Source organism: Erithacus rubecula, assembly GCF_903797595.1.
Source record: "Erithacus rubecula genome assembly, chromosome: 5".
Lineage (NCBI taxonomy): Eukaryota > Metazoa > Chordata > Aves > Passeriformes > Muscicapidae > Erithacus > Erithacus rubecula.
This window is the reverse complement of record NC_136687.1, coordinates 2,649,399-2,664,040: the sequence shown is the minus strand read 5'-3', so window position 1 is coordinate 2,664,040 and position 14,642 is coordinate 2,649,399. Positions and strand designations below refer to the sequence as shown.

The 14,642-nt window shown below is 41.4% G+C and overlaps 2 protein-coding genes across 4 annotated transcripts in view; one reads left to right on the top strand and one right to left on the bottom strand.

Annotated features, from left to right (window-relative positions):
- The window catches only part of CTNNA2 (catenin alpha 2), a gene marked incomplete at its 5' end in the record, with an annotated part of 444,577 nt that overhangs the window by 140,058 nt on the left and 289,877 nt on the right, over positions 1-14,642 (bottom strand). The gene's annotated exons all lie outside the window — the stretch shown is intronic.
- Positions 6,711-9,155, top strand: LRRTM1 (leucine rich repeat transmembrane neuronal 1). Its single transcript, XM_079307309.1, has one exon. The coding sequence runs from the start codon at positions 7,283-7,285 to the stop codon at positions 8,846-8,848; it is 1,566 nt and encodes a 521-aa protein (XP_079163435.1). The 5' UTR covers positions 6,711-7,282; the 3' UTR covers positions 8,849-9,155.

Genomic DNA, 14,642 nt, shown 5'->3' with positions numbered 1-14,642 from the left:
GAGCAAAGCTGAGTTTCTAAGATTACACATACACCACACACAAACCTCCTCCACCATATAAACTCTTCAGTAATGCCTTGAGTATTTTTAAGTTGGTTTAAAAAAAGAAGGTCAGGTTATTATCTTTTTTTTTTAGAAGGCATGACTATCTTTTGTTATGCCTTTAAATATGTCCTTCTGAGACTCCTGACCCATGATTATTTCTCTTAGACATTACATCAGTTGCAAATAAAACGTAATGAAACCATAAATATTGCAGGTAGTCAACAAACCATCCTCTTTAGGCTTGCAAAAATCACAATGACTTCTCTCTGAAATATGAGTCTTCAACCTGGTTTCTGCATTATTAATTCTGTCTATGAGCTAATGATCCAGAGCCCTCTAATCTCCCTGTAAGATGCAATACACACACAACCAGGGTTTCAATGCATTTCATGCTGAATTTTCCCTTCAGAATATGGATATCATCGAAGCAGGAGGATGAAAATATAAAAATCCTGCCTTCCTTCTTTGTCACAATTCCCCAAAAGGCACACACAAGTGAGAATGCCACAGCCTGCCAAAGGTGCCACTGCCCGTTCCCTATGGGTGCCCTGCTTGATCCAGCATCTATTTCCACAATTGTGTGACCCAGCCTTTGTTCAGGTCTTCAGTAAATCCAGTAGTCACATCCAAGAACATTCCAAAATACATTATTTACAGAGAACATCTTCCCAAAAGCAGAGTTTCTCTGTAGAACAGCCTCTTAGCATGTAGTGATAGGGCATGGGAGAGTGAGCTCAAAGTGGAAAAGAGCAGGTTTATGATAAAGAAGAGATTGTTCCCTGTGAGAGTGGTGAAGTCCTGGCACAGGGTGCCCAGAGCAGCTGTGGCTGCCCCTGGATCCCTGGAAGTGTCCAGGGACAGGCTGGACAGGGCTGGGAACAACCTGGGCTAGTGGAAGGTGCCCTGGAATGGAAGGAGATGGTGTTTAAGGTCCCTTCCAACCCAAGTTGTTCTCCAATTTTATGATTCTCTTTTTCTGTGGAGTCAGTTTAAACAGTATCATATGTGATGGAAGAGGACCCAATAAAAGTCTTTACTCAGTTTCAAAATACCAGCACCAACTTCACAACTAACCTGTATTTCTAGAAATAATGTATCCACAAAGGCCAGCATGAATTTATTTTTTCTTTTCTGATTGTTCTTTAAAATACATTTAGAAACAAGCACAAGAAATGGATTAAGAGCTGGTCTAAGACTGAGAACAGATTTTCTGTTCTGGGAAAATTTTCCAAGTGCAGTTCATCCACTTGTAAAAAGACTTCTGAGAAGACTGCCAGGAACAGCTTTTAACTTGTTCATCCTTGCTTTTAATAATTGATTCCACAAATTCCTCTCAATTCTCCATATGTCCTGCACTTTGGAAATCTAAAAAGTGTTCACTGCTCCTCGAGTTATGCCATTGGCAAAAAAAATGAAAGATTTTGTATCAGAAAGATTTTCCCAATCTGCTACCAATGACTTCTCTACCTGGATCCCCCTGGACTCCCAAGCAATGGAAAAGGACACACAATGCTGGTAAAATGGCTCATGATGGGTTTAAGGCCATGACCAGTTTGGGTACAGGGGGATTTTATTTTTATTTTTTTTTTCTCACAGTCCTAAACAATCCTGTTATTCTGGCACTTCATCCAACCTCTTGGTAAGTCTGAGTAAATATACCAACAACCAAGCAACCATCCAACCAATTGACCAACCCCAAGTGCTGCATCTGGGAGAAGTAACATCCCTGGAAGAACCTTTCAGTCAAAACAAGAATCAAAGCACAAATAAGACCATTTAGCACCAGAGTTTATCAAAAAATAACCCTCACAGATGAACTATCAACAGTAGCAGAGGGCACAGTAGATGTATTCAAGAATGTGGATAGGCTGTGCCCCCCTCTGCTTTAAGAGAATTGGAAATTAATCACAGTTCATTTGCTGCTACCTCCAGAAATGCTTGGGAAGGTCTTGAGATAAACCTTTGTGGAGTGTCTTGCTTGGCACTTCTGAAAGGGGAACAAATTGATTTCCAATCAAATATGACCAACTAAAACCTTCACACTTGCTAATCATGGCACTCCACACGTGCTTCCTCCATGACTTCCTAAGACATTTTTAGAGATATAAATTAGCAAGGGTTAATCAAAACCTAAGGTTGAAATTTTCACTTTTCCTGTAAAGCAGGAGTTCCACCAACCTGGTGATGTGACAGTAACACACTAGCCTTTGCCCAGCCAGGATGTCTTGATCATCATGTGTTGATTAATCACAAAAGGATAACTTCTTGTCTTTTTCCCATTACCCCTGGATATTCAAAACCAGGAACACTGTCAAAAGTTTAATCATCATGTCCAGAAATCCAAAGGTATTTCCACAGATACTTAAGAAAGTCAGTTATTTTTTAGCTTATTCAAGTAATGTACCAGTCATGAATGTCATCATACTCTGGATATGTTGACCAAAAAACTGACAGCTCTGCACATGGGTCTCTTCTGACAGTGACTTTCTGGAGCTATGCATGATCACCTGCAGGTGAATAGGGTTGATGAGGATGGAATATCTTCAATGAGACAGAAAAATATTTATCACCTCGTCAAAAACAGTAAGGTCATTTACATAAGAATATATATGGTTTAAAGGTAGCCACAAATCCAATATGTCTGTCAGGTACTGTAAGAATTTAATGACATCTGTAGCCACCAGAACTATTTTGGTCAAAATCTTATTTTTATATCTACTAAAACAGATATATTATAGAACTGAACTTCTTATCAGGTGAAATTCCTAAATTTTTTACAGAAAGGGCAGCCAATAAATGTTCAGGATGACCAAGACAGAAATAGAAGTAACAGATGCAGTTTGCTTTACCTTAGGTCATGTCTTTTCCCCCCTTTTCTGTTTTTAAATGTTTCCTTTATACAAAATGCCATGGTTCAGCACACTTGAAAATTAAAGACTACCAAAGATCAAGGTTTGAGTCCTTCCATTCATGAAAGGAAATTAAAATCATCACTAAGAGCAACACTTTTTATTATTCTGATAGAAACCACTCAGAAAATGCCAAAAGGAAGAAGTATTTATTAGGCTGATTTGCCTTTTTGCATTTTGGTGGAGCATTTATTAAAAGATGTGTATATGAAGAGTTAGACATCAGCAGCCACATTCTGATCTCATGCATTCTGTCCCAACCCCATCTGTACTGGATTGCAAATTAGGGTAAAGGTAAATATCCAGCCACAAACAGCAAAGAAATATCCAAGGGATTAGCAAGAATTAAATGATTCTGAGGCCAGCTAAATTACATGAGACATTTAATGGTAGGACTGGATGATCTTGTAGGTCTTTTCCAATTTTGATGATTCTATGATAAATCTGGCCACAATATTAAAAATGACTAGAGCAAATACATTAAAAGGTGTTTTTCTTTTCCAGCTTGAAGAATTCTGACCATTGCTGTCACTGAATTATACTTCCCATGACTACAAGAAGGAACTTCCCACCTAAACTCTCAAAAACTTCATTCATTTTGCTCTTCTGTAACCTACTTTATATTGATTTAATCAAGCTCCTTTAAACACATACAAACTTAGTTTGCCATTCTTAAAATGTTTTATAACAGCACATTTAATAAAGCTAATTTAAATCTGCTAATTTATAGAGACTTGCCAGAGGCTTTGAAACTTCAGAAAATGTGTAAACTTAACAGTTTGGCTGTGATAACAGCTCAGACAGTGGAAATTAAGCCCTTTGCATTACAGTCATCTTCAAAGTGGATTTCTGGTTTGATTGCAAAAAGGGTACATTGCAAAAATACAGTAGAACACCAATTTACAAAAGATATTTCAGATGCCCCAGTTCTTGGATTTGGTACTGCTGTGCCTCACCATCATAACCTCAAAGGTCTCTCATTTTAAGTCTACCTGGATTCTTTTTCACAACCAAATTATGGACAAGAGCAGAGTTTCTTATTCAATAGCCCTCTGTCAGAACTCTGAGAGAGTGCATTTAGGGCCATTAATACTGGGTCCCTAATTCTGGTTGTCAGTCTTCCAGCTGCTGTCATATAGTTTTGCTACTGTCTGCTCTAATTCCTGCCTTTGAAAACCAAATGATAATGGATTATATGCCAGAGTGGGAATAGGCACATTGGTTGGGATCCAAGCTGTATCCCAGGTGATAACAAGGAGAAGCAGTGAATAAAAAAAAAACCAAAACCTGCTCTTCAGTGATGTATCAGGGAGCTTCATCTCTACTAGAAGAAGTCTTTATATATAGCATTTAAATGATAACTAAGTGATCCTTATCATCATCTGATTTGCAGAAAATGGTAGCTTTCCTTACAGATATAATTGAAATTTTCAGGGATACTGCTGCAGACCTCCCCCCAATTTTTTACATGGGAGAGGGCATTAAGGCTTCCCCCATGAAGACTGGTAGGGTTGCAGATTTTTAAGGGATACAACCTCATTCCTTTGAAGCTTTATTCAGTATCTGCTAAATTCAAGTCATCCTTTAATTCTTTTCCCCTGCCAATTGCATCAAAATACTCATCAAAGCAATCTGGAATATATTCTTGAATAGGTTTTTTTAGTCTCTCCTGCTTCAATGCTTTTTCTGTCAGTTCTGTCACTGCTTTCCTTCCTGCTTTTGTGTACTGAGAAACAGAATTAAGGTGTGCTGCAACCGGTGGACACTTGCATAAACAGCCTGCTTTGAATAAAACAGCATCATCTGGGGAGAGGAAAACTACCCTCAGTTCTCCTGCCCAAATGCTAAAACATAGATGAGGTTCACATACTATTAAAGCATCACATTTTTGCTTTGAGACCACTGAAATGCTGTGAAGAGCACAAAAATATAAATAAACTGAACAGGGAGCATAAAAGCACATTGATCCCCAGGTTCTGAAACTGCAATTTAAAAGGTTTATATTTGTAATTTATTTAAGACTGTTTCTGGCAAATCCATCAGTAATGAATCTCCTTCACACATTTTTATTTTTATACACGAGAGCTTTAAGTTTGCCAGGACTTCTGCAAAGCAACTTTTACTGCATCAGATTACTGCATTCCTTGATCTCTCCCAGCACACACTGACAGCAGCCACACTCAAACACAACGTTTAGCTCTGCAACAGACACCTCCAAAAACAAGGTATTCCTTTTAAATTAACACAGCTGTGAAAAGAAAGCAAACACAATGCTTTTGCCCTGTCCCCTCCAGCATTCTGCACCCGATGTCCAGTTCAAATCAGCAGGATCCTCTGCAATCCTTGTATCCTAAATCCGTGTGGAACTTCTTCATTGGGTATTGATGCAGAATTGGGAGCTGCCAGCTCTGGTTGCTCTCCCCAGCACACAGGCTTGAGACTCTATTTCATAATAGGAAAAGATGGCCAGCGTTTTCCTGACAAAAGTATCATACATTTTTCAGTCAGTAAAAATTACAGAGCTCATTGACAATGCCTCTCCCATAGAGAATGAGGACTGCAAATTACCCAGCAAAGATTTTTTTTTTTTTTGGTACATGAAACAAAAACCAGCACGATCTGCAAAACTTATAAACTAATGGGGTTTGAAACCCCCTCTTTGCATGCTGCCGACACGCTCACAGCAACCTATGCACTGATCTTATTCAAAAAGCACAGTAATCTTTATGCTGCTAGAATTTGAGTTCTGTGTGCCGTAGCATACACTGCAAAGAAAAAGGTAAAAATAAAAAAAAAAAAAAAAAATAAACAGCCTTTAGGAGAGGCATGTGCCGAAAACACAAAATATGCAGGATGGAAAAAGACCAAATGTAATTGAAGCTTATATGAAATGAGACACTCCTATTTGCAGAGCTCTGGCTGCATTTCTATGAGAAAGAATGCACAGAATTTCAAATCATGCTCTATTTAGACAATGTCAGAAGGAAAAAAAACACATATTCCCCCCCACCAATACACCCCTCAATCCCCCACCCAAAGACCAAAAGGCAAATCTCATCATCAGAATTAGAGAGAAAAAGCAATCCAAAGAGACTGGTTTACATATTCCTTCCCAAACCAAGTCATCGAGTCTCTCCCTCTCCCGGCTAATAGCTTATAAATTCAGACTTTAAACAAAAGCATCCGAGAAAAAAAGAGAAAGAATCCTAATTCTCAAGCTTCCTACTTAGCACTGCCTCGCTTTTGATGATTTGTGCTGCTGTGTGTGCGTGCCTGTTTGAGAAATGGCGAGATAGGCTTAAAGTATTTTCCATTTCATCAAAGAGCATATATTACTTTCCTGGTTCGCTCCGATGTTGGTTTTATGCCCACCCCTTTTCAATCTGCCCATGTCTGAGATGCACAGTGCAGGCGTACAATCATGAGCAGCTTACGACACTCAGTGAACACTGGGTGCCTCTGCATGCTCTAGCAACATACTGCTCAGCTGAAGGGAAGGGATTCTTGCTGTCTCTCTCTGCTCTAAGCATCACCTAACAAGCAAAGCGAACAAAGAATGGGAAATAAAGCGACCCTTAGCCGGTCAGTGAATGAAGGGTAACCTCTCTCTGGAGTAAAGGTGGTGCCGGTCCATGCTCGTTGCAAATGATGGACATTAAACAGATTGACAAATCCTGTGGAGTCGTTAGTAAAGAGTTTGGAGTTTTTTTCACGCCACAGTGTTAACTGCAGAGGAAAGGACAGAGGGAGAAGGAGAAGATCAAGCTCATGTACATAGTTCTGAAACTTGCAGGTCCTAGGAGGCAGCTCAAAAGCTAGCTGGACAAGCCTTTCGCTCGTTGAGCAGAAGCGAAGTGAGACATTGTGAGCTTGCCAGCCTTGCACAACATTGAAAGGGACTGAATTTGTAGCACAGAGGGGTCTTTTTTAGCTCTGCATATAATTAGTCCAAACACAAAGGAAGCAACTGAATGGAGGTTGTCACTCTCTGGAAAAGGGTGGGTAAGACACTTTTTAATTAAATTCTTTCATGAAGAAAGATTTTTTTTTTTTTCCTTTGCTGCAGCATTTAACATGAACAAAATCACTATCATTTTACCTTTGAATGTCTGTGAACTTTAATGCTGCACAGCTCCTGCATGCTGTAAAGTGAAATATTTGCCTCTGTGTTTGTTCTGTTTGCTGTTTTGCTTTGGTTTTCGGGCTTTGTTTCGTTGGTTTGCCTTTTTTTTTTTTTTTTTTTTTTCCTCTCCCTTAAATAAAATATGATGTAGAATTTGAAAAGATTCAATGGACATTCTCAAGCATATTTGGAAATATTCTTGCTAATGGATTTCCTTCTTATTGGTCTCTGTTTAAACTGGCTGCTGAGGAAGCCCCCGGGGTTGATATTGTGTACGCTGGGTATCTTTTCTAAAATGCTTCCAGCTGTGAATAGTGGGTGTCCACAGCTCTGTCGGTGTGAGGGCAGGCTTTTGTACTGTGAATCACTGAATCTCACAGAGATGCCTCGCAACCTGTCGGGCATGATGGGCTTGTCTCTGCGGTACAACAGCCTTTCAGAGCTGCATGATGGACAGTTCACAGGGTTAATGCAGCTCACGTGGCTCTATCTGGATCACAATCACATTTGCTCAGTGGAGGGGAATGCCTTTCAAAAATTGCGGCGAGTTAAAGAGCTCACCCTGAGTTCCAACAAAATAACCCAACTGCCCAACACCACTTTCCGCCCCATGCCAAACTTGCGCAGTGTGGATTTATCGTACAACAACCTACAGTCTTTGGAGCCTGACCTGTTCCACGGGCTGAGGAAACTGACAACTTTGCACATGCGGTCCAACGCCATCAAGTTCGTGCCAGTGAGAATTTTTCAGGACTGTCGCAGCCTGAAGTTTCTAGACATAGGATACAATCAGTTAAAGAGCCTGGCTCGAAACTCTTTCGCAGGCTTGTTCAAACTCACTGAGCTGCACCTCGAGCACAATGACTTGGTGAAAGTGAATTTAGCCCATTTTCCCAGGCTCATCTCCCTGCACTCCCTCTGCTTGCGAAGGAATAAAGTTACCATCGTAGTAAACACTTTGGACTGGATATGGCAACTCGAAAAGATGGATCTCTCCGGCAACGAAATCGAATACATCGAACCTCACGTTTTCGAAAGTGTACCTCATCTCAAATCCCTGCAGCTGGACTCCAACCGGCTGACCTACATCGACTCCCGAGTCCTGGACTCCTGGAAGTCCCTCACGAGCATCAGCCTGTCCGCCAACGCCTGGGACTGCAGCCGGAACGTCTGCGCCCTGGCCTCCTGGCTGAGCAACTTCCAGGGTCGCTACGACAGCAACCTGCTCTGTGCCACCCCCGAGTACGCCCAGGGAGAGGATGTTTTGGACGCCGTGTACGCCTTCCACTTGTGCGAGGACGACGCCGACCCCACGAGCGTCAACACCTTCTCGCCGGTGGCCAACAACAGCGAGCAGACGCCGGGCTACGGCTCGGCCACCGCCGGCTACGACGCGCCCGACGGCGACGAGGACCGGACCACGTACGCCGTCACCATCACCATGCCCGGCGAGAACTCCGAGAACGCCGTGCAGATCCACAAGGTGGTGACGGGCACCATGGCGCTGATTTTTTCCTTCCTCATCGTGGTTTTGGTGTTGTACGTCTCCTGGAAGTGCTTCCCAGCCGGCTTAAGGCAACTGAGACAGTGCTTTGTCACACAGCGCAGGAAGCAGAAGCAGAAACAGACCATGCACCAAATGGCTGCCATGTCGGCCCAGGAGTATTATGTTGATTACAAACCCAACCACATTGAGGGAGCCCTGGTGATCATTAATGAGTACGGATCTTGCTCCTGTCACCAGCAGCCAGCGAGGGAATGCGAGGTGTGATTTTCCTTTGGGATTTAAACAGTGTGCAACCAAATAACAGCGTGCAGGCAGACAGTGGCACGGGGTGGGGGGGTGGGGGGTGCTGGGCTTTGCTGGTGATTTCTGACATGCACCCCTGCCCAAATTGTTTAAGAGGGGCTGTCCAAGAGACTTGATATTTTAGCTTTATCGTGTCTTAAAAACCTTCAGGACAGCCAATCTTAAGGTTTCATATGCTAATACTCCCTTTGAAGATCTGTCAATATTCAGGAATATGAGAGTGTAAAAAAAAAGGTACCAATTATTGATCTTTTGTAAACTAAGAAAACTGTTTAAAATAAAAAAAAAAAAATAGCATTTACAGTTTTTACAGACTGGTTCCCTGTATACAAAATGCAACAGTTTAACCTCTCTCTCTTCATGCTGAGTGTTAAAAGTCAAGGAGCAAAGAAGCCACGTAAAATAGAAAGCTTAAAGTTACCCAGGTGGCTTCCCATTGTAATTAGCACACATTCACGTACATCATGTTGCTGAAGATATGAAGCATGACACTGGAATTCTATTTTTGTTAATGTGCTACCTGTAACTGGACATGAGTACAACAAGGAGCCAGAGCACCTCAGAAAGGCTGAAGTTTTAACCATGTCCCTAGGGCAGAATTTCTGAGGATTTTAAAGTACAGCTCACTTGTTGGTTGCTGTAAGATCTATAAAATCTGCATTATAACCCCTAAAGGTATTTTGTATCAAAACCGATCAGATTGCAAAGATCACTTAAAAAAACAACCAACAAAACCCAAACGAGTGAAACACTGCCAAAATGTGCTCATCAGAATTTTCTTTAATATATATAGATATATTTTAAAAAGTGCTAAATTTAAGGGCTTTTACTTGCATTTCCCACTTTGATGCTTGTTTTGAGCTATGCCAAGAGCAAAGGTCCCCTTGTTTCGTGCCCTGTGGTGCCATGGTGAACGGAGAAGAGCAAAAGCCATTATTTGGGTCTCAGTGGTGAAACTCAAAAGCAAAACCAGTGTCAGGGTAGGACAGAGAGTTTTCAGTGCACCCTTCTGGGTCCTGTAGCAAAGAGCTGGCAAAGCCCAGCTCGTGTCCCTCCCTTTCAGCACCAGCCTTCACTAACAAAACAACCCCAAAACCTCTGCAGAGGCTGGAGGCAGATGCACCCTCCTTACCAAGGACTGAAAAATGGCATTGATGGATATAAGCAGTGATTTCATGGTGTAGAATCCCCCAGCTGTTTTATCTGACTGCCCTTAAATAAAGGCTTCCTTTCCTTGTATTTTGGATTTTTCATTCCAGAATGTGAACAAGCAACCGATTGATCTTTTCAGCAGCTCCTCTCACAGTAATTGACGATGAGGGACTTTTATAACATCAGGCAGAGCATCTTGAAATTTTCTTCCTACAGCATTACATGCGAATAAAATGTTATGGATAATGAACTGGGTGACACTTCTATGCTTTGTACATGTTTCTCTATCCTCAGGTTACCATCAAGAGAGGAGGAATTCCAAATCTTACATGTATTTTAATGTAACACGGGTTTTTTTTTTTCCTTTTTCATTGCATTAAAGTGCTACCTACTCTTACAAGGGTACAGCAGGCTTATAAAGCAGAAAGCAGGCACAGAAGAAATAATTTGTTTTCTTGCATATCAGGTTTTAGCCATTGATTTTAAATGTCAAGAGTGAATTTTATATTTTTTCTGACTAAACTATTTTTAGGGAGTCAGAAGTTATTTTCCTGTATTTGGTACATCTCATAATGTGTATTACAAAACATGAAAATACCCTCAATCAAGATTTTTACTTATTGAGACTATAATGTCAACTGTGAAAGCAATGATATTATGTACTGGGAGAGGACAGTTTCACAGAAAATTTAATGAAAATCAACTGCTTTTTTTTTTTTCCTAGAGCCACTGCAAATTCACCCACAGCTTTCAAACAAACAAGCACTGTTAAACCCAGGCTTTTCTCTCTTTAAACAAATGCACATTTCTCTCTCTGTGCCTCAAGCCCACAAGGGCCAGATCCATCCTGAAACTCCCAAGTGACCTGAAGGGTTGAGTGTCCATGTACAAACCTGACAGGAGGGGCAGAGGGAAGGCACAGAGCCCCTCAGCTTTTTGGGTTCCTGACCATTTTGGAAGCAAGAGTACTTTATGCCATGCTAACTGAGCCACATTTATTTTCCCCCTTAAACCCTTCTGTGAAATCAATAGAGAATTTAACTGTGAAAAATTGGCTCTCTAACTTTGGGCTGGGCTATGTGCTCCCCAAGCCCCCAGGCAGCTCTTGGTTACAGCCACTTGCCAGGAAGCTCCCAAAATCAACCAAGGTTGTTAAAATACTGTCTGCATACGGTAAAGTGAAATATCAACTGGTTTTATTTTGATAATGACCAAAATGAAAACTGAACTGGCTTTATGTTGATAATGACCCCCTGTTGCTGTCAGGAAATGTGTTGGTGCAGTCATGGAATTGCCCCTGTGAACCTGAGACAAGCCTGATACCAACAAACAATCATCCCATGGTTGTATTCCAGTGCATTTTTAGCATTTTTGTGGGTTGTATTTGAAACACACGAGTGATTGCACCCCTCTGGAGTTACCCCTGCTGTTTATTGGTGTTAGCAACCTCCAGCTACGTTTGCAGAGACGTGAGCAATTCTGCCTTGGGAATTTATTCACCTCTGTGCTCCCTGCATCTCACAGTGACAGCCCCAGTAAACTCAACAGAGCATTTTTCTTTGAAGGTGCAGAGACTTCTTGAGTGAGAGCTGGTTTGGGGTTTGCCTGTTGCCACATCTCCTGGAGAGAGGTGATGCCCACCAATGACTTGGCACCCTGAGCAGGATGATGGATGGATCCCTCCATGGAGGGCACTGCACTTATTAAAGGATGCATTTCAAAATCCTCATGCAGAAATCTCTTCTAAGGGTAATCCCTTCACAGAGACAACCTCCTGGTGATCCCCAGAGCATTTCTGGAGATCTTGACACCCTCTGAATATTTATTGGAGAAAAGAGGGTGTTGCTGCTGTTACATGGCATGAAGGCACTCCACAGGGTGCCCACATCCAGGCTGAAAGTTTACATCAAATATATGTGGGTAATAAAGAAGTAAAAGAGCCTGTATGTCATTTCAATCCAGCTATTGCAAATCCAGTTATTCATCCTGCTCCAGGCTACTTGCATTGGTGTACATGAGAGTTATTATATTTGTACTGCATTTAGAGCAACTGCAGGGACAAATTTTCCCTAATTCTTTCTTCCAAATTTCATGTTCAACAACTGCCCAGAGATAAGTTATTCACTCTCTTTTGATGCCCTTATTCTGGCCTATTAAATGGCTGCAAAATCAAAAGGAAGAAAAAAAAAAGATGCTTTTGGGGTGAGTTGAACAGTCTTTTGTCCATTAAATGCTTGGGGAATATCAAAGGAAGGGAAATATTCTAAATATTCCCATTTTGATGTTCCACTTAATAGGACTAATCTCCCTTTTATAATTAGGCAATTAACATTATTTTTTTTATATTTAACTGTCTTTTTGCACTCAAGACAAGGTGTAAGGCAAGCAAAAGCACTACCTTTCCTGAAGCTGGTTAAGAGTACCAGTGTTACAGATCTCTAATATGCATTCTCTTGCTGCTAACATCAATACCCACTCTCAGTGCACCCAGTGCTGAAGGAACTGTTGCTGTGTATGCTTTGAATGTATATAAGGGATGATTTATTTTCCTTTCTGCCTCTTTTTTCCTTCCTTTCTGTACTAGTTTAAAAAAAAAATGATATGAAACCACAGAATCAATGCTAATGTACCACATTCTGTTTCTGGCCTGGAAATATAAAATACAAAGAAATTCTGTTAAAGCTGCCAATTCCCTCCTTTGCCATGTCTGGGTGCTGCAGGGGGTGAGCCCAAGGGATGACCCATTCCTCATGGTCACAGCAAGGATGCTCTGTACCAGCCTGACACATCTCCCTGCACACCTGTGCCACAGGAGGACCATAAACCATCCCTAAGGATATTTTTGTATGCTTTAATATATTCTGTATGTTTTCATGGCTAAGGCATTGAGAGGTAGTTGAAATAAGTCTATTTGATCATTTTCTTCAGCTCTGATAAAAAAAAAAAAGAAAAAAACAACCCTTATTTGCTTTTGAGATGGACTACATTTGTTCCTTGTGTGAGTCTCATTCTGCATTAACAGCAAAAGGACTCTGAGTCCCCCTTCCTCCCCCCTCCAGCTTCTACAGTGGTATTCAGAATGGCAAAAAGGGAGTGTTTAATGAGGAAGCTCATTTCTAGTGCTATCATAATAATAATAGCAGTGATAATAATGAAATTAAGAGGAGACAAAAGATAAGAGGAAAGACTGGAGTAATGGCAACCAAATCAGAGTGTTACTGGATTCCTCTGCCTTTTCCTTTTGTAAAAATGGTTAACCTAAAGAAGTAGCACAGATGAAAAACCAAGACTGAGGGTGGGTGGAGAAAGCACTCTTAAAAACTATGCAAGCAGGGATGAAACAGCTTCTGCAAAGGAGGGTACAACACTAAATAGCTCCATTCAGCAGCAGAGAGAGAAGGAAGGGGTGAAGGGACGGGATGAAAGGGAAGATGAGAGCTGGGGAGAAGGCAAGGGGGGCACTGTGCACACATGGGAAGTGAGATTGCTGAGTGCCTTCCCCTCCCACGCTGGGGCTGTGGCAAGGACAGGATTTAAGGGAGATGGGCAGCATCTCCCTGTGCCCCTGCCTTCCCCAGCAGGGCAGGGAGGGAGCTGCAGCCAGACACACGTGCCTGCAGCCCTGTCATTTCCTCTGCCACATCCCTGCCCCTGGCACCACAATGTGCCTCTCATCCACCACTCTGCCAGCTCACCATAGACTTGCTAGGAAATAGGACTTTTCTACCTTTTTTTTTTTTTTTTTTTCTTAATGAAACCCTCATCTAGAGGGATGGGTGATCTTGAGCTACTGTGGATTTTCCTGCTAATTATATCTACACTCCCTGTCAGCTTTCACATTCACAGCTCTAATGACAAACAGATCTGAGATATTTTTTTGCTGTGTTCAATTTACCATTAGGCACCAAGGTTATACTTTCCCTTGACCTGCTCAACCCAGTCTAATACTAACAAATTGAGCATTTATACGGGTTCCTTTGCAAGCATGAAGTTGATTAGGAATTTAGGAAATGCTGGTGATTTAAAGATTAACCTTTCATGTAATTACTGATATAAACCAGAGCTATTAAGGTATTAGAAACAACTATTCAGAGCATATTCTACATTAAAAAACAAATCACATTTAGAACCATGCGAAAGACTATCCATACCAGCCAATATTTTTTTTTTTTAAACAGCAGAAGAAAAACCTGGTGAAAGGAAAGGAGTAAGCACAGCCTACCTCTAAAGTTATGGGGAGGAAAGCAAAGCTATAAAAATAATACAGAAACCAAGCAACAGTCTTCTGCTGGCAAGACACAGCTTGTAATTGGGTGGGTGGCTGTGAAGAGCTGAGATGAATGCTGCAGAGCACTGTAATTTTATTGCACCCTGTCTGCTCCAAAGTGAACATATTTGCAATGAAATCTGTGTTTCCTTGAGAACAGGGCAATTGGTTTTTTGGGTTATTTTGTTTGGTTTTGTGGGTTTGTTAGGTTTTTGTTTTTTTGGTGTGTTTTTTTTTTAATAAAGATCACGTCACTTGTTGGCATCCAGGCACAACCCTTGAGGCTTTAAAGCAATTACTGTTCTTAGTGGCCTTTGCTGGGGTGATAGCTGGGGG